The sequence below is a fragment of the Ursus americanus genome, chromosome 24 (assembly GCF_024610735.1).
Source record: "Ursus americanus isolate L20-20 chromosome 24, mUrsAme1.1.p, whole genome shotgun sequence".
Lineage (NCBI taxonomy): Eukaryota > Metazoa > Chordata > Mammalia > Carnivora > Ursidae > Ursus > Ursus americanus.
This window is the reverse complement of record NC_142150.1, coordinates 43,315,718-43,336,122: the sequence shown is the minus strand read 5'-3', so window position 1 is coordinate 43,336,122 and position 20,405 is coordinate 43,315,718. Positions and strand designations below refer to the sequence as shown.

At 53.4% G+C, this 20,405-nt stretch overlaps 1 protein-coding gene across 1 annotated transcript; it reads left to right on the top strand.

Annotated features, from left to right (window-relative positions):
• Window positions 1-7,804: 7,804 nt before the first annotated feature.
• Window positions 7,805-14,615, top strand: LOC123778373 (mas-related G protein-coupled receptor member D-like). The gene has a single exon (XM_087855097.1). It carries the CDS (start codon window positions 12,070-12,072, stop codon window positions 13,171-13,173), a length of 1,104 nt encoding a protein of 367 aa, XP_087711223.1. The 5' UTR covers window positions 7,805-12,069; the 3' UTR covers window positions 13,174-14,615.
• Window positions 14,616-20,405: the final 5,790 nt, after the last annotated feature.

Genomic DNA, 20,405 nt, shown 5'->3' with positions numbered 1-20,405 from the left:
TCTATCCATGCTTAGTGGGCTGTAGGCCTGGGAGGGTCAGGGGGTAAACTCCAGGATCACCCCCACCCAGACTCCAGACCCTTCTCAGGTGCAGATCCCTACAGTCTTTCCAGGGAGCGAGACTTCCCCTCCCGGCTATGGTCCTGCCAGAGATCAACAACACATCCCGTCCACACCCTGGACCACCTCGCATCTGTGCTAATGGAGGGGCAGGACCAGAAGGGAAGGTCACTCTCCCCCTCCCTCCTTGGGTATTGAATTATTAAAGGAGCCAGGCAGCTGGATGAAGGGGGGGGCAGAGAAGCCTCTGCTGTCCCCCACCAAAGGCAGCTCAGATGGGCCCACTCCCAGCCTCCTTCCTTCTGCATGTCTGGGAAAAGCAGGAAACAGACAGCCCGGAGCATCGCAGGTGTCTACCCCGGAACTGTCTGGAGCAAGGGGTCTGGCCTCCCTCCCCTGACCACTGCGGGTCAGCCGAATTCAGGGTGGGGGTATCACCATCCCTACCAAGGAGCTCCTAGGTGGCTGTACAAGGAATGAATTCTTGTCTCCCTGTCCCCCAGCTCCAGCTGTTACTAAACATGACTTGCTATCACTACCAGATATGCAGGTCCAGGAGGAGAAAGGGGCCTGGTTGGGCTGTGGGGCCCTGCTTTCTGTGTCTCCCACCATGGCTGTCTGGACAAGCACAATCCTAGATGACGCAAAGGACAAACAGGGTCAAATGTGGAAAGTCAAGAGCAAGCCTCAGGGAGACAGGGGGTTACCACCCACAAGCCGTGGGCCTAGGTTTTCTAACAGACCCAGCACAGGCCTCAGGAACTGTCCTAAATACCTGGTCAGGGACAGGGCAGGGCCTAGGTGGCTGGGAGGGAGCAGGTGGCCAGGAAGGAGGGAAGAGGAAAAGGCCAACCTCCAGCCCTAGGGACTAGGTCATGGACTGCTATTTGCAGAGGACCTACTGTGTGCAGTGGGCCCTGGGCTAAAAGCTCCACCTGCAAAGCTCATTTAATCTGCACAGCTGGGCTCCCAGGGACAGCCTGTTCCAGCCCAGTGAGGAACCTCAGTTCGGTCCAAATGCTCTGGTGGCTACCTGATTGCCCTGGAAGCCAGGCCACTGGCCTTCGTATTCCCACAAGGAAAGCACTGGCAATTGGGGCCCCAGGGACACCACGTGGATTATACAGGACAGGCCCATCACAGCCCAAGGACAACCCAGACCGGCCTTCTCAGAGCCCACAGTTCATCACCTGAGACCGAAGGAGGGGACAGGCCAGGCTCGGGCTGACGGCAGCTGAGGCAGGTGGGGATGGGCAGAGTATGCGGGTTCAGTAGACAGCACAGCACACGGCCTGAGAGCTGAGGTCTCTTCCTGTCTCCATGTCCTGTCTTAGTAAGACCAATCGGAATGCCTCTCTGGCATCGGCCTCGCTTTCTCCAATCCCCTGTCGGCTGTGGTTGTGAGATAATTGAGTTTGCTACTTGGAGCCAGAAATCTGAAAGCTGACCTCTTTTGCACATGCACTTCTCAATCTAGAATCCTCCACCAAGACGCTCCATCTTTCCCAGGAGCCACGGGATCCATCTAGAAGGTGGGACGAAGGGATGGGTCCATTTATGGTCCAGCCTCTCCCAAGACGGGAAGAAGCCCAGCCCAGACCAAGGAAATGTGTCCTTAAACACGGGGGTGAAAAGACCAGGGAGCTATGAAAAATCATCACAGAAATAACCCCCACCCACCCACCACCAAATCGGGGCAACTCTGAATCCGAGCACGGAAATCCTGTATCTGAAGCCAGTGGGGGCTGCAGACAACAGGACACAGTTAACAGAATGAAAGCTCATGGAAAACTCTGCTCCAGTGAGTCAGAATGCCAGCACCAAGTTTCCTGGCAATTTGGAAGAAGGCTCACCTACTCGGGCAGATTTTGGAAAAAAAAAAAAAAAACAAACAAAGAAAAGAAAAAAAAATATTTATGATTGACTTAATCGTGGTCTGATTTAGGTACAAACCAGTGAACCCGTTTAAGGTACAGTGGACAATCTGAGACACATGTAGGTATGCTCACGTCCTCACCAAACCAGTACGTGGAATGTCGGCGTCCTCCCCCAAAGAAGAATTCTATCACCCCCCCACACAAGAATTTCGTAGTGCCCCTCCCCCCCAGAGCACCCAGGACCTCACCCCCAGCCCTGCCTGCAGCCTTGGAGACCACTCCTCTCGGCTTCAGCCACTCCAGGTTACACAGGACAGACTGCTTTCTGGGCCCATTCCTACACCATGTCAGCCAGGACTCTCAAGGACAAGCAGCAGAAACCCAGTCTAATCCAGTTTGGCCTGGGGGTGGGGAGGGGGTGGGTGTTTCAGCAAGTTCACAGCTTCACCTACCAGGGAAGCGAAACAAGCCATATCCAGCACACGCACCTCTTTCCCACGGACGATTCTCAATGCTCCCACCTGAACGGGTACTTGTATTACACACTCTCCTCTCCCCCACAGGACTGAGCCCAGGACCCGTGGGCTGCTCGCATCTCCGTCCATCCGACCCAGAGATTCGTCGCCCAAAACCGGTTCCCTATGACCAGGGATGGCCGCTGTCAAGACTCACCATTCACAGTGGAATAACCGTGGTTCCGTAAAAATCCCGCGTGGGAAAGGAGAGCACGGCAAGCACTCGGACGCGGCCCACGGCATCTTCCATCCTGGGCGGGAGGCGGCGAGGACCAGCTGCGCACGGCGGGTGTGGCTCAGCCCGTCCACCTGGCAGCCGGAACCCAAGACGCTGCCCCGGCCTCCACCTCCCGGCGATCACAGCCGCCTGCCTAGTCCCGGACCGCAGGCTGGCCTGGACCAGGACGCGGGCTTCTACCCACAGAAAGGAGAAGCACTGAGGCTGCACGAGACCGGGATTCCACAGTGCCACCGAAGGTCCCGCTCGCGGGCTTTCCTGAACGAGCTGCCACGCCGAGATGCCAATCCAGAGCCGCCCCAAGGGCAAGGAGCTGAGGGCAGCTTCTGGCCACAGCCTGCAGGGAACGCAAGCCCTCGGGCCGCGGTCTGGAGGAGCCCAATCCTGCCAACACCGCCCTGAGCCGTGGGAGCGCAAGCAGAGCCGATCTGCCTCCTGACGCCCGCGGCCTGAGACGGCGAGTGGGGTCGGCGGGTCCTCGCCGAGTCCCCACCCGGACCCAGCAGGCGCACGCGTGCGCGCAGCGTTCCCTACTCCTCTCTTCCGGGGACCAGGCGCCCCTGTGGTTAGGCTTCCGGGCTGCAGGTGGCGGAATCCCCACGGAAGCGTGCACGCGCAAAACTCATGCACGTACCACGCAGGCGCACGCAGGAACTCACGCACTGACGTGCACGATCTCACGTGCGCACGTGACCAACCAGCAAGTACACACTAACAAACGCTCGCACGTAGGCACTCACACGTACTAACACACGCACGCACACGCACCAACTCGCGCACACACGTACACACAAGAAGTCACACTGTAACAGGGCTGGCTCGTGTCACTGAGAAGTCCACGTGTGGAAGGGGTCCGGGAACAGCTGGACCTGGGCCCCTGGATCCAGAGACTGTCAATCAACTGTGATTAGTCAGGAAATGTGAGCATCTGGACCTGCCAGGCCCCGTACCAGGCACAGAAGGTACAAGAATGTGAGAATTCCTACTTCTGGAAGCTCGTGCCTTCCTGCATCGCTTGTCTGTATCTCTGGGCCTGAGGCCGAGTCTGTGTCCCTGCTCTTTTCAGACTCAGTGTTACCTCCTAGAGGTAAGCCGTCCACCACCTCCCAGCTCAGCAAGCCCAGAATGAGAGCCTGGGACAGTCAGAGCTGCTCCTGTGAAATGGGGACTGCCCGTGTCCCCTGGGACATCCATGAGCACAATGGAGTCTCTGTGCTAAGTCATCTGTTACTGACATAGGGCGTTGGAGACACTTTCAGCAGCGGAATCCGTGCCTCTCCTCTCCTCACTCACATTTCCTTGCAAAGCTGAGGCCCGAAGTCTCCCACACCGAGCTCTCCTTCTCCTCCAGGGCGTGGCAGCGAGGGTTAGCACCACAGCGCCAGACCCCAGCCAACAGCCAACGTGTTCAGGCCCTGGAGCAGCCACCAAGTCCGGTGGGCGCCTGGCACGCCAGTCTGCACCGGTATGAGGTCGGCCTCCACCTGAGTCTGTCCTAGAGGGGACTCAGTTTTAGGGTGATTCTTCACTTACCAGACAGGAAACTGTGTACAGCCAACGTGGGGAAAGGTCACCAATCAGGGCCGAGATGATCCCCTGTCTCTTGCCTTGGGTAGAATACGCAATTTACTGAGAGAGGCCAGAAGAGATTCCATGAATTTCAGTAAACATTTGGATGCTCAGAGGGGTCACCTAAACCACATAGTTCCTGAGCTAATAAGCGGCAAAACTCAGACTTGAAATGGGGTCCTCGACTCCAAGTCTGTGCTCCTTCCTTTCCACCCCTCAGCATGCAGATCCCCGGGCAGGTCCATTAGCCAGAGCGTCTCTCCATGCACAGGGTCAGGTGGACATAATGGCCTCTCCCAAACCCACAAGAGCCCCTATTCCATGCACAGCCCAACATTAACTTCGAGATGATGGGGTCTACTAATGTTCTGAGGTCTCCTTGGCTGTCCCCAAAGGCCTTCAGGAAGGGAAGCATTGCAAGATGGCACAGGAGAGGTGTGAACAGCCCCACACCTCCTCAGGGCCCTAACATTATTCTCATTTCCCTGAAAGGCATCCCCCACCCTGAATGGGCAGCCAAAGAGGCTACATCCAGCCAGGCCCATTAGCCCCTAGCCAGCTTGTCTGCAGGTCTCCCAGTGGATAGGGCGGGGGCCTTCCTGTACTTATGCCTCAAGCTCCCCTTCCAGCATCTCAAAGGGAGCAGAGTGAAGGTTCCTGGGGCATTCCAGGGACAGGACTCCTATGAAGCCAGGGTGGAAACCAGACAAAGAGAACTCAGAGCAGCCCCGCAGAGCCGGGAGCAGGGACGGGGCAGAAGCAGCTCCAGGGCCTGGGCCACGTGGAGCTGCCTCCAGGCATCAGAACGACACACCAGAACCTGGGCAACCTTCCCTGAAGAACTCAGCACTGCGCCGAGAGCAGGTGAGAGCCTCACGATTGTACTCTCTGGGTGGAAGAGAGCATGCTGGTGACAGGCGATGCCTTGCAACTGCCCGGGGCGAGAGTTCCCATTCTGCCAGGCGCAGCTGGATGGCCGGGGCAAGTGCGACTTCATGAGATGGCATCTTCCAAATAGAAAAGACTACTGAAGCCTAGCTCACAAGCATATTTAAAGGGGTTCATATCAGCCCCGGGGGCCGTCCACATGAGGAGCCCCCATCAGTGGTGACAGCCAGGGCCAGGACACAGGGGCCCTGCAGGTGTCAGGTGAGCACAATGGAAGAAGACATACAGTTTGTTGTGGAAAAAGCACGGGTAATAGGTTTTCATTTCTGTAAAAGCATTATATGGAAATGCACAGAAAAACCCTTCAAGGGTGTAATCTCACCGTGAACAGTGAGACACAGGGTGAGCTCACAGCAAAATCTACGTCCTCTTGCCCCTCAGGTCGTTTAAAATAACACCGTTTTACTATCTCACTAGGTGACTTTTTAATGTTTAAAGTACAAGGAGAAATGGGCATATTTAGTGCGAAATAACCCATTTCCCTAAGTCTTCAGTGGGGTAGACAAAAATTCAAACAAGGCTTCAGAGGACAGGAATACTAAAGCTAACTCAGCAGATACTTTGTTCTGAACCATCACCATCCTCGAGTCAGCACTGAGCCGTGGCCGCGAGCAGGCATGGGCCAGAGGCTGGGAGGGCAGGGAGGGCATGGAGGGCCTCAAGTCGGAGGCAGGTCGGCCCGAGGGGCTCACAGGCCCAGCGAAACACCAAACAAGCTCAGAGCTCAGGGGCGAGCCCAGAAGAGAGAAGGCAGCTGTGGGAGACGGGGGCTCCAAGTATGTGTTCTCAGAAGGACACTAATCTTACCAGATGAAGCCCCACCCTCCTGAACTCACGTCACCTTAATTACCTCCTACAGACCCATCTCTTAGCATCACACTACTGCTTGGGGCTTCACCAGATCATTTCAGGGGGACACAATTGCATCCACAGCTGTCAGGAGGAGGTCCCCTCTGCACCCCCAACCCCTCCTCTGTTTCCTCAATCCCAATATCTCACCCACTTCTTTCACCAGAAAGAAGGAACCTTCCCGCTTGGGGTCCTACACCCTTGGCGGGTCCCTGCTTCTCAGTCTCTCCTGGGTGATGCTCAGCTGCCAGCCACCTGCCTGCCCTACCGCCTCTGACCACAGGAGACCCCCTGCAAACGTGGCTTCCCCTGTGCCCTCAGGTTTCCCTCTGCTGAATGGCTGCAGTCCTCAGCCTCCTGGTCCCATTTCTTGACCCACCCCACCAACCTGCCCGTTACAACACCCTTCTAAAGGTCACCCACATCCCTGGCTCCACAGCTGCCTCCTCAAAACATTTTTTGTCTCTACTGCTGAGATCCACCCCTTTGAAAGGGTCTAGGGAGCCACCGCACCTACAACACGCCCCTCCTACCCGGGCGCTCCGTCCCTCCCGCCGGCTCTGCCAGCTGTGAGCATTGGCTACTAAAGCTCCTATCCCAGCAGCTATCAGCACCTCTGCGAGTTACCACACCTGAAGCTGCATATTCGTGCTTGCGCACTGTCTCCCTGAGAGCAGCATCCCCGCGAGGGTCTGGTAGCCCAGGACCCAGAATAGCACTGGCCTGGTCGGCCCTCCGCCCCTCAGCGGGGTATTTAGTGACTGCTGGGAAAAGCATAGGTGCACTGAGGGCCTCTGGATCCCGACCAGAGCAGGAAGGACTGGGGTGGGGGGGCTCTACATGCACTCGGAGGTGGGGTGGGGCACTGGACTGGGGACCCAGTCGGCCTGCAGGGCGGCCTTGTGCATCCCGCCCCGCCCACACAACAGGTGCATTCCGAGTCCTCCCTCCCTGGGAGCCACACACTCCTTACATAGCATGGGGTTGCCTGGACTCCGCTTCGTTGAGCCCAGCACCAGGCAGGGACCAATCACTAGTGACTGAGGAGGGCGGTGTGTACAGGGTTCCTGGCTGGGGAGGGGCCAGGGGAGCAGGGTCCCACCCCCTCACAGGGACGCCTCCACCTGGCCTCTCCCAGCTGCCCTCCGACCTCAATACCTTCCAACCCACCATCTTGGCTCCCACCTTGTTACACACCCCCCTGGGGGGTAGGGGATAATTGTGTCTACTGTGTATTTCCCGGGCTGGACTGTGAGTTCTGTGAGGATCGGCTGTTTGTCCTGGCCAGTGATGTACATACATCGTGTCTATATGCACGCGGGCTGTGTGCGTGTGAGCACATGTACTGTGTTTCTGTATGTGTCTGTGCTATGTGCACGTGCACCTGTGCTACCATGCGTGGGTGTGTATTTTGTACGTGTACAATGCTGCTATCTGCCCGTGTGCTACATACATACAGCACTATGCATGTATTTGGCACATAGCGTAAGTGAGAAATAGTACTCAACCCTCTGTGGATCCTCAGGGAGGGAACCCTGACTTTGGAGAGCGCAGGGCACCTATGGAGGCTGTGTGGGTCACGGTACCACAGTCCCACTGTGGACGCAGAAATGCGGCATGAAACATAATCCCCCCCACCCGGCCCAGGAGAGGTGGGGAGGGAAATCTCCGGGTGCTGCAAATGAACCTGCAACTAGAGCACGGCCGATGGCCCAGAGAACGTCAGATGGGTACAGGCCCCAGGGGCCAGGGCTTGGGTGGGGCTGGGGTGCGGAAGGGCTGTGGGGCTAGAAAGTACCTTGGAGTTGGAGCGTGAGCAGAGGGAGCTCCCCGAGCCCAGAGCCCAGGAGGTCCCCGCCGCTTAGAGAAGCAGCTTCCTGCACAGAATGCCACAGGAGCTTCTCCCCGTCTGAGACTCTGGGGGGAGGGTGTGTGAGCAGAGTCGGGCATCGACTTCACTAAGTGCAGCCCCAGATTTGCAGCGTCCACAGGTAGAGCCAGAATTTACAAATACCTGCGTGATGCCAACTCTCCAAGCCACGAGCCCCATCACACACCTGCTCCCGCCCCAGTGAAATCTGGTCCTGGCACCTGGACCACACGCCTGCTGACAAATCTAAGTGCTGCAAGTGAAGAGGCCGGGGCCCTGGGTGGCTCAGTCAGTTAAGTGTCTGCCTTTGGCTCAGGTCATGATCCCAGGGCCCTGGGATCCAGCCCCGGATTGGGCTCCGGGCTCAGTGGGGAGTCTGCGTCTCCCCCTCCGTTTGCCTCTCCCCCTAGCAGCTTGTGCTCTATCACTCTCTCTCTCTCACTCACTCTCTCAAATAAATAAATAAAGATTAAAAAATAAAATAAAAATGAAGAGGGCCACAACATAAAAGGGACAGTTGATTGGGACACCATGATCCTCTTGGATTTGTACCCACTTAACAAAGATTCAAGAAGCCGAAGAGAAAATGACAAAACTTATTTGTGGCAGATAAAAATATCTGCGTGTTATGAAACGTTATTCTAATTTATTGAAATTTAAATTTTAAATATTTTGAGTGGTTTTCGGTTTTAAAATATTTAGCCATGAACAGCAATGAAGACACTACAACCAAAGGTCATGAAACATCTAAAGAAATACTTAGGAGCACATCTGCAGCCCCAAATACCGGTTAGAAAAAGAACGTTTGACAGTTGCCTAAGCGTTCAACACAAGAAGCTGAAAAAACAATCACAAGGTAAATCCAAAGAATGTGGAAGAAGTAAAAGCACCAAGTAAGAAAACTGGAAGCAAGAAACAATAGAGATGATTAAAAAAAAAAAAATGGGTACTCCAAAAAGCAAACCTCTGGCAAACTGATCTTTTAAAGAAGAACTGAACACACAAATTTAAAATGGCAGATTGAATTAGGGTTTTAAAAATTATAAGAGAATAGCATGTAGAGTATTTAGAGTATTGACCAATAAATGTGAAACCACAAAGCATGAATAATTTTCTAGAAAAATATTATTCCCTGCTCTAACTCAAGAACAGAGTCAAACTCTAAGTAAAACTAAAACATTAAATAAATTGCAGTTGTAATTCTCTCTTTACAAACCCATGCATGTCCACTAACGATCATATAAAAATTACCAGACCAGATGGTTTTACCTTCTGCCAAATCTTCAAACAAAGATAACCCTTACGTGCCACAAATTGTTCCAGAGGGTAGAGAAAAAAGGCAATCTCTCCAAGTCATTTTATGAAACCAGTGTAATCTTACAGCTTTGAAGTAAAAACAGACAAGGGTAGTACCAGAGGGGAAAATTATGTGCGAATATCATCTATGAACATAGGTGAAAATTTTCTAAATACTATCAGGACACCCGGTCGGGGGGGGGGGGTTGAGGACCAGAGCAAACTTACCACTATATATCCACCATGTAAATAACAAACGGAGGGGAAAAAGAAAGTGATTAAGTAGATGCAGGAAAAAAAAATTGTGGTAAATTCTATGATTTATGATAAAAAACTCTCAGGGGTCCTGGGTAGCTCAGTCGTTAATCATCTGCTTCAGCTGGGGGCATGATCCAACAGGGTCCTGGGATTGAGCCCCGCATCGGGTTCCCTGCTCCGCTGGGAGCCTGCTTCTTCCTCCCCCACTCCCTCTGCTTGTGTTCCCTCTCTTGCTGGCTGTCTCTCTCTCCGTCAAATAAATAAATAAAATATTAAAAAAAAAAACCTCTCAGACAACCAGAAAGGGAACTTTCTAACCTTAATAAAACATAATACCATGAACGCGGGGTAACCATCACATCCAATAGAGAAACTTTAACATTAGGGAGAAGATAAGCATGCCTGATTCCAACCACTGTTCAGCAGACTACTAGATGTGCTGGGCTGTGCTACAGGACATGAAAAAGAAATTAGAGGCATGAGGATAGCACCATAGGAAATCAAAATAGTCCAGAGAAACTAATAGGCATGGTGAAATAAATCAGGACATTTTCCTGATTCATAAAAACTACAAGAATCAACAGTGTTCCTCCACACCAGCAATGATCAAGAGGAAAATACACTAGAGGCATTTCTGACTCTAGCCACAAGGGAGGAACTGGTACTGGACCAGCGCTCACACTGTCAACAACCAGAAAACTGAAGAAAAGAGAAGACTCTACTGTGTTCAGATATTGGGCAAGAGGCATCCTGGGAGTGTGAGCTCTGAGAGAAAGGAGATAGAAGATGTGAACCCTGTGATCACCCCAGCTTGCAGCCTGCAGGTGCTCTCTGGACAGTGGCATGGAAGTGAGGAAAGCCAGGCAGAGCTCGGTGGTCTCGCTGAAGGATGAAACTTCATGAAAGGAGCACAGAACAAGTACTGAGTGGCTGTCAGCCACACAACACCCAGATTCACACAAAGCCACATACATATTTTAAACACACACACACATGAAAACAGTGTGTAGCAACAGAGAAACCAGAACAGAGGGTTTTAAGAGTCCCATATGTAAACGGGAACTTGATAAGTCAACAGGGAAAAGACAGGCTGTCCTGGAGACAGTTTTGGGAAAACTGGCTCATAATATGGAGGAAAACGCAAGCTGTATCCTGTCTTTATCTCACATAAAAACAGTTCTAGCTGGACTCAAGACCAAATTCTGGAAGGGAAAAAGTATAAAAGTAACAGAAGAAAATAACAGGGGATATGTTTTTCACCCAGGGATGTGGAATGGTCCAAAAGCCACAATATTTCAGGGTGAAAATGTGTGGGAGTTGATTATACCAAACTTTTTTTTTTTAATATTTTATTTATTTATTTGACAGAGATAGAGACAGCCAGCGAGAGAGGGAACACAAGCAGGGGGAGTGGAAGAGGAAGAAGCAGGCTCATAGCAGAAGAGCCTGATGTGGGGCTCGATCCCACAACGCTGGGATCACGCCCTGAGCCGAAGGCAGACGCCCAACCGCTGTGCCACCCAGGCGCCCCTGATTATACCAAACTTGAGCACATCGGTGCACTCAAGTTCACAACAGAGAAAGCGACCGTACTTACGAGCACTCGCAGAGATGACACCCGCAGTGCGTAAAACCTGCAAGGATTCAGGCGCCGGCAAATCAAGAAGGAACAGACAGGACACCCACATGAAAAGGGGGCAGCCACTGTGAGCAGGCAGTCCAAGAAGGAGAGCCCTGGGGGTGGCGGGTAAATGAACTGATATCAAGCTCACTGTCAGTGAAATGTAAGTTCAAACATCAGCAGAATCCACTCTGCAACCATGAGGTTGGCCAACGTGAGGAGAGTGCATGACAGCAATCATCAGTGTGGGAATGAGGAACGTGACCCTTCCTGTCCCACAGCAGAAGTGAGGCCTGACGCAGCCATCCAGGGAGGGAAGCAGACGAGGGTTAGTGGAGCTAAGCGTGCACATGTCCTAGGACCCAGCAATCCCACTCCTGGAACATCCCAGAAAAATCCTGAGCCGAGTGCAATGGGGACATGTATGAGGATGTTGGACACAGCATTTCTACAATCCTGGGACTGAAGAACCACTTACGTACATTGTAAAATCGAGACCAACAAACTACTTTTCCATACAGCCACCTGAAAATATCCTTCAAGAAAAACCACACTGCTGAGTGAAGAAAAACAGCATAAATTCTAAATCACAACAACGTTTGTGTAAATTAAAAAAAACTTCTGAGCACCCACCTGTTTGGAGAGAGGGCTAGTTAGACAGGGTAGGACAGCTGGCAGGGGGGCTGGGATGGGGATGGAGACGGAAACACACACCCGTGTTTAATCTGGTTTTAAATGGCCTGATGGTCATCGTGGCTGTAAAGTGAGGGATGGAGTTAACCCTATTAGCACCAAGGTGCCATCCTAAAAAGTTAATTCATAGGATTTGAGCAGTATTGGGGAATTGATGCAATGAATACATGTACAGAAAACCTTTGATGAGAGTCAATACTTCCTCATATTAAAAAAATAAACTTAGAACACAAGAGAATCTCTTAACTTGACAAAGGGCGCTTAGAACTTCGGGAATGTCATGGTGGGGGAGGACGAGTCAGCAGGCTGGGAGCAAGGGAAGCAAGACACTGGTCCAGCCTGGTGGTCATATTTCTTGCAAACAAAACCCAGGTGAGAGCCCCAAAGCAGGAAAGTCAGGGGGTGGGTCCCCCAAAAGTCACACTGGTCCATCTCTCTTCCACAGGATGAATGAGAGTAATAATGGCTGGAACTGGATATCCGCCATAAACAGCTTCACAGTAGACAAGCTAGGCACAGCTCACGTGGTGCTGAGCTCCCTTGCCACATTCACCTGCGTGTGCGGCATGATGGGCAATGGCCTGGTGGTCTGGCTGCTGAGCTGCCGGGGGCAGAGGACCCCCTTCTGCACGTACGTCCTCCACCTGGCCGTAGCTGACTTCCTCTTCCTCCTCTGCACAGCCGTCACGCTCTATCTAGAAACGCCCGTGCTGGTGATGGAGAGAGTGAAGTTCTTCGCCTACACCGCGAGTCTGAGCCTACTGACGGCCATCAGCACGCAGCGCTGCCTGTCTGTACTCTTCCCCATCTGGTACAAGTGTCACCAGCCCCAGTACCTGTCAGCCGTGGTGTGTGCCCTGCTCTGGGCGCTGTCCCTCCTGATGAGCGTGGTGGCCGCACTCTTCTGCAGCGAGTTCTGGCTCGGCATGGAAAGTCAGTGTTTCATGGTGGACTCCGTCTTCAGCTTCCTCATTATGGGGATCTTCACCCCAGTGATGGTTCTGTCCAGCGTGACCCTCTTCGTGCGTGTGCGGAGGAGCTCACGGCAGTGGGGGCGGCGGCCCACAAGGCTGTACGTGGTCGTCCTGGCCTCCGTCGTGGTGTTCCTCATTTGTGCCCTGCCCCTCAGCATCAGCTGGTTCTTCCTCTACTGGCTGGACCTGCCCAAGAGGCAGAAGATTCTAGCCCTCCACGTGGCGTACCTCTCCTCGGCTCTGAGCAGTAGTGCCAATCCCGTCATCTACTTCGTTGTGGGGAGCCAGGGTCGCCGGGGCCTGTGGGAGCCCCTGGGGGCCATGCTCCGCAGGGCGCTGAGGGAGGAGCCTGAGGGGGAGGGGAGGGAGACGCCCTCCACAGGCACCAACGACCTGGGGGCCTGAGAGCTTGGACACCCCCTGGATCTGCATGCCCGCCCTGCCCGGTGCCTGTCTGGCCTGCTGTTAACAGCCCCAAAGACTCACCTCTCTCACTGTCAGGGTCCTTTGCATCTATGGCAAACCCCCCCCCCCATGGCTCCATGTTACCTGGTTCTCATGATGGGACTCAGCTGGGAAGACAAAATGGAATTTGCTCATGCATGTCAGAGGGCCCCCGTTGGCTTTGAGGCCTGGCCTGTGGAAAGCTGATTCTCTTCCCAGTCTCTGTAGGAGGTTAGCCTGCTTCCATTTGAATGGGAAAGCACCTTCTCCCAGCCTCCTTCTCTCCCTCCAGGGTCATCTTTGTGCAGAAGGCAAGGTGTGGTTCCTGTGACCTTGTGGCCTGATGTTGGTCCTTGGTCACGTGCCATCAGCTGACCGCCAGGGGGATGCCCCTGGTCTGCCTTTCAGCAGGTGTCCTGCTGACCCCCTTCGTGACTGCAGTCCTGGGCCAGCCAACTGTGTCCATCACTAACCAAACTCTCACAGGCTGTATGGCCGTCAGCCAGGAGACTGCCTCGTCCTCCACGTGGCCCAGGACAGCACTTGACCCCTGGCCCATACCCCTTAGGTCGCCGTGCACCACCACACCCGGCAACCATGGCGGGTCTGTTCGCTCTCCTCAGGAGGCTGCCCTGGAACCAGGAGACCCCTGCCTGGCCAGCAGGAGATGCACAACGGACCTTGATGGGACTGTGCCCGGGAGGCAGGGGCAGCCTGGAGGCAGCTTTGTCCCAGAGACCCGTGTGGCTGACGGAGCAAGCGTCTGTACCCAGATGGATTGCCCCTTCCTCGACTTGCTGGAAACACTTCTCCCCACTGGGGCCAGTGCCCAACGAGGGAAAATTGGGACATACGTCAGCATGCCTTACTCCCCTCACCTCTCTTTTCTTCCCGCAGTCTCCTGGGTCCAGAGCGAGGAACCATTGGTTTGAAAATGAGAACTGAATTTAACCAGAAGTAATTCATCAAGAGGAAGAGATCATCGTGCAACAAACAGAAGAAATCAAGAGCCTGCTGGATTTCTGATAATCCAGTTAATGAAGAGGGACACATCCCATAACACACTGGGAAATATTCACATTTCATGCCCATTTGACATCACGGAAGGTAGTTTAAAATCCTAAGTCACCCCGGGCGGCAAGGCCAGTGACAACAAAACATTAACGACCATCATCAACTCGAAGACTATTTCAGAATAATCGCTATACAAGAAAACTGGACATGGGGCCCTGGGTGGGTCAGTCGGTTAAGCGTCTGCCTTCAGCTCAGGTCACGATCCCAGGGTTCTGGGATCAAGCCCTGCTCCCTAGGGAGTCTGCTTTTCCTTCGCCTCTGCCCCTCCCCGCTGTCTGTGAGTGCTCTCTTTTTTGCTCTCTCTCAAATAAATAAAATTTTTTTAAAAATGGGATATGAAGCTAAGAAATACTTTGAACTATTAATACAATTTGTGATCAATCTTGCTAAAAAAGATGACATTTCTCAGTTCTCTTTATGGTAAATATTAAAACTCTTGACATATGAAAATGGTATCAAAGAGCGAGCAGCCAGAATGGTAGAAAAAATATTGCAGATGTTTTCCTGTATTTTGCATTAATTGTGGCATTTGTCTCTTCTAAAAATCTACAACTTGCTGCGATTTCTTGTCCCATTCCAAATGAATATTCATCACTGCATCTAACTTTGTGTTTATGATTTTGTGTTCTGATCCTTAAGGAGCATCCCCCTCTTGTTGATAAGCTTTGGTCCCCACAGACTCTGTCCCTGGATGGAGGACAGAGGAGTTCCCCAACTCCAGGACGGTCAGCAGGACCCGGGGGGGTGACCACAGGGCTAGTGCCATAGACAACCACGAGGAGCCGGAAGAGCCCCAGGACCACAGGGCAGGGGCTGCTCCCGACAGCCCAGGGTGCCTCACAACAACAGAATGACAACTCAAATCTCTAATCTCTTGTTTTGAGAGTAGCACAGAAATTCAGGGACTCTATGCCACTGTGGAAAGAAATCTTTTTTTTTTTTTTTTCCTTTTTGGTAGCCTGGGGCTGAGACTGATTTGGGGAAACAAGCGAACAAAAAAATGAAATTCACAATGCTCTTCTGCAATCTGCTGTATGAGGACACCTGTTGAACTCACACTTCATTGGTCTGTTGTTCATTCAACAAACACCTTGAGCCAGGCAGTGCTCACAAGACGCTGCACATTTTTCCTTGAAAATGAGACATGAAGAGGGTTCCAAAAGCCAAAGGGCTGTTCTTGACCCTGAAAAGCCAAACTTGCTGAAACCACCCATGGGCTTCTCCTGCCAACCCTGTGGTGAGCTCCTACACTTTCAAGGGAGCTCTGTTACTGGAAACTATAATCCCCCTGCCCCACCCACATGGTCACCCCTGCTTGGATCAGATCCCCACCTGAACATATGAGGTATGAGGTCTGCCGCTACCTGCCATGGAGGGGACTCGGTTTTAGGAGGATTCTTCACTCCAGGCACGAAAGTGTGTACAGCCAATGTGGGGTTAGGTCACCAGTCAGGGCCAAAATGATCCCCCCCTTGCCTTGGGTAGTATACGCAAGTTACTGAGAGAGGCCAGAAGGGATTCCATGAATTCAGTGAACACCTGGATGCTCAGAGGGGTCACCTAAACCACATAGTTCCTGAGCTAATAAGCGGCAAAACTCAGACTTGAAATGGGGTCCTCGACTCCAAGTCCGTGCTCCTTCCTTTCCACCTCTCAGCATGCAGAGCCCTTGGCAGGTCCATTAGCCAGAGCATCTCTCCATGCACAGGGCTGGGTGGATCTAATGGCCTCTCCCAGCCCACAACAGCCCCCCTCCCAGATCAGCCCAACATTAACTCCGAGATGATGGGGCCTGCTAATGCTCTGAGGTCTCCTTGGCTGTCCCCAAAGGCCTTCAGGAAGGGAGGCATTGCCAGGATGGCACAGGAAGGGCGTGAACACCCCCACAGCTCTTCAAGGCACCCAGCCTTAATCTCATTTCCCTGAAAGGCATCCCCCACCCTGGATGGGCAGTCAGAGAGGCCACACCCAGCTAGGCCCATTAGCCCCTAGCCAGCTTGTCTGCAGGCCTCTCAGTGGGTGTGGTGGGGGCCTTCCTGTACTTACGCCTCAAGTTCCCTTTCCAGCATCCTATGTCCCTTGGGGCATCCCAGGGACAGGACTCTTATGAGATTGGGGTGGGGACCAGCCAAGGAAAGCTCAGAGCAGCCCTACACAGCTGGGAGCAGGGACGGGGCAGGAGCAGCTCCAGGGCCTGGGCCACGTGGAGCTACCTCCAGGCATCAGAACCACGCACCAGAACCTGGGCATCCTTCCCTGAAGAACTCAGCACCGCACCGGGAGCAGGTGAGAGCCTCACGATTGTACTCTGGGTGGAGGAGAGCATGCTGGTGACAGACAATGCCTTGCAACTGCCCGGGGCAAGAGTTCCCATTCTGCCAGGCACAGCTGGATGGCCGGGGCAAGTGCGACTTCTCTGAGCTGGCATCTTCCAAATAGAAAAGACTACTGAAGCCTAGCTCACAACCATATTTAAAGGGGTTCATATCAGCCCCGGGGGCTGTCCACATGAGGAGCCCCCATCAGTGGTGACAGCCAGGGCCAGGACACAGGGGCCCTGCAGGTGTCAGGTGAGCACAATGGAAGAAGACATACAGTTTGTTGCGGGAAAAGCACAGGTAATAGGTTTTCATTTCTGTAAAAGCATTATATGGAAATGCACAGAAAAACCCTTCAAGGGTGTAATCCCACCGTGAACAGTGAGACACAGGGTGAGCTCACAGCAAAACCTACGTCCTCTGCCCCTCAGGTCTTTCAAAGTAACACCGTTTTACTATCTCAGGAGGTGACTTTTTAATGTTCAAAGTACAAGGAGAAATGGGCATATTTAGTGCGAAATGACCCATTTCCCTAAGTCTTCAGTGGGGTAGACAAAAATTCAAACAAGGCTTCAGAGGACAGGAATACTAAAGCTAACTCAGCAGATACTATGCTCTGAACCATCACCATCCTCGAGTCAGCACTGAACCGTGGCCGCGAGCAGGCATGGGCCAGAGGCTGGGAGGGCAGGGAGGGCAGGGAGGGCCTCAAGTCGGAGGCAGGTCGGCCCGAAGGGCTCACAGGCCCAGTGACACACTAAAGGAGCTCGGAGCTTGGGTCCGAGCCCAGAAGAGGGAAGGCAGCTGTGGGAGGAGGGGGTTCCAAGTATGTGTTCTCAGAAGGACACTAATCTTACCAGATGAAGCCCCACCCTCCTGAACTCACGTCACCTTAATTACCTCCTACAGACCCATCTCTTAGCATCACACTACTGCTTGGGGCTTCACCAGATCTTTTCAGAGAGACCCAATTGTGTCCACAGCTCTATGGAGGAGGTCCCCTCTGCACCCCCAACCCCTCCTCTGTTTCCTCAATCCCAATATCTCACCCACTTCTTCTTTCACCAGGAAGAAGGAACCTTCCCGCCTGGGGTCCCGCATCCTTGGCGGGTTCCCCACTTCTCAGTCTCTCCAGGGTGATGCCCAGCTCCCAGCCGCCTGCCTGCCCTCCTGCCTCTGACCCCAGGAGTCCCCTTGCAGCCGAGGCCTCACCTGTGCCCTTAGGTTTCCCTCTGCTGAGTGCCTCATGTCCTCAGCCTCCCGGTCCCATTTCTCTACCCTCCCCACCAACCTGCCCATTACAACACTCCTACAAAAGGTCACCCACTCTTTCTGCCTCCACAGCTGCCTCCTCAACCCATTTGGGGTCTCTACTGCTGAGATCCAGCCCTTTGAGGGGGTCTAAGGAGCCACCGCACCTACAACACGCCCCTCCTACCCGGGCGCTCTGTCCCTCCCGCCGGCTCTGCCAGCTGTGAGCATTGGCTACTAAAGCTCCTATCCCAGCAGCTATCAGCACCTCTGCGAGTTACCACACCTGAAGCTGCATATTCGTGCTTGCGCACTGTCTCCCTGAGAGCAGCATCCCCGCGAGGGTCTGGTAGCCCAGGACCCAGAATAGCACTGCCCTGGTCGGCCCTCCGTCCCCTCAGCGGGGTATCTAGTGACTGCTGGGAAAAGCACAGGTGCACTGAAGGCCCCTGGATCCCGACCAGAGCAGGAAGGACTGGGGTGGGGGGGCTCTACATGCACTCGGAGGTGGGGTGGGGCACTGGACTGGGGGCCCAGTCGGCCTGCAGGGCGGCCTTGTGCATCCCGCCCCGCCCACACAACAGGTGCATTCCGAGTCCTCCCTCCCTGGGAGCCACACACTCCTTACATAGCATGGGGTTGCCTGGACTCCGCTTCGATGAGCCCAGCACCAGGCAGGGACCAATCACTAGTGACTAAGGAGGGCGGTGTGTACAGGGTTCCTGGCTGGGGAGGGGCTAGGGGAGCAGGGTCCCACCCCCTCGCAGGGACGCCTCCACCTGGCCTCTCCCAGCCGCCCTCCGACCTCAGTACCTTCCAACCCACCGTCTTGGTTCCCACCTTGTTACACACCCCCCTGGGGGGTAGGGGATAATTGTGTCTACTGTGTATTTCCCGGGCTGGACTGTGAGTTCTGTGAGGATCGGCTGTCTGTCCTGGCCAGTGACGTACATACATCATGTCTGTATGCACACAGGCTGTGTGCGTGTGAGCACATGTACTGTGTTTCTGTATGTGTCTGTGCTATGTGCACGTGCACCTGTGCTACCATGCGTGGGTGTGTATTTTGTACGTACACAATGCTGCTCTCTGCCCGTGTGCTACATACATACAGCACTATGCATGTATCTGGCACATAGCGTAAGTGAGAAATAGTACTCAACCCTCTGTGGATCCTCAGGGAGGGAACCCTGACTTTGGAGAGCGCAGGATACCTATGGAGGCTGTGTGGGTCACGGTACCGCAATCCCACTGTGGACGCAGAAATGCGGCATGGAACATAATCCCCCCCACCCGGCCCAGGAGAGGTGGGGAGGGAAATCTCCGGGTGCCGCAAATGAACCTGCAACTAGAGCACGGCCGATGGCCCAGAGAACGTCAGATGGGTACAGGCCCCAGGGGCCAGGGCTTGGGTGGGGCTGGGGTGCGGAAGGGCTGTGGGGCTAGAAAGTACCTTGGAGTTGGAGCGTGAGCAGAGGGAGCTCCCCGAGCCCAGAGCCCAGGAGGTCCCCGCCGCTTAGAGAAGCAGCTTCCTGCACAGAATGCCACAGGAGCTTCTCCCCGTCTGAGACTCTGGGGGGAGGGTGTGTGAGCAGAGTCGGGCATCAACTTCACTAAGTGCAGCCCCAGATTTGCAGCGTCCACAGGTAGAGCCAGAATTTACAAATACCTGCGTGATGCCAACTCTCCAAGCCACGAGCCCCATCACACACCTGCTCCCGCCCCAGTGAAATCTGGTCCTGGCACCTGGACCACACGCCTGCTGACAAATCTAAGTGCTGCAAGTGAAGAGGCCGGGGCCCTGGGTGGCTCAGTCAGTTAAGTGTCTGCCTTTGGCTCAGGTCATGATCCCAGGGCCCTGGGATCCAGCCCCGGATTGGGCTCCGGGCTCAGTGGGGAGTCTGCATCTCCCCTCTGTTTGCCTCTCCCCCTAGCAGCTTGTGCTCTCTCTATCTCTCTCTCTCTCTCACTCACTCTCTCAAATAAATAAAGAAAAAAAAATAAAATAAAAGTGAAGAGAGCCACGACATAAAAGGGACACTTGACCGGGACACCATGATCCTCTTGGATTTGTACCCACTTAACAAAGATTCAAGAAGCCGAAGAGAAAATGACAAAACTTATTTGTGGCAGATAAAAATATCTGTGTGTTATGAAACGTTATTCTAATTTATTGAAATTTAAATTTTAAATATTTTGAGTGGTTTTCGGTTTTAAAATATTTAGCCATGAACAGCAATGAAGACACTACAACCAAAGGTCATGAAACATCTAAAGAAATACTTAGGAGCACATCTGCAGCCCCAAACACCGGTTAGAAAAAGAACATTTGACAGTTGCCTAAGCGTTCAACACAAGCTGAAAAAACCGTCACAAGGTAAATTCAAAGATACAGACGTAGTGAAGAGAAGGGCCATATGCACCCCAATGTTCATAGCAGCAATATCCACAATAGGTTAACTGTGGAAGTAGCCAAGATGCCCTTCGACAGACGAATGGATAAAGAAAATGTGGTCCATATACACAGTGGAACATTACTCAGCCATCAGA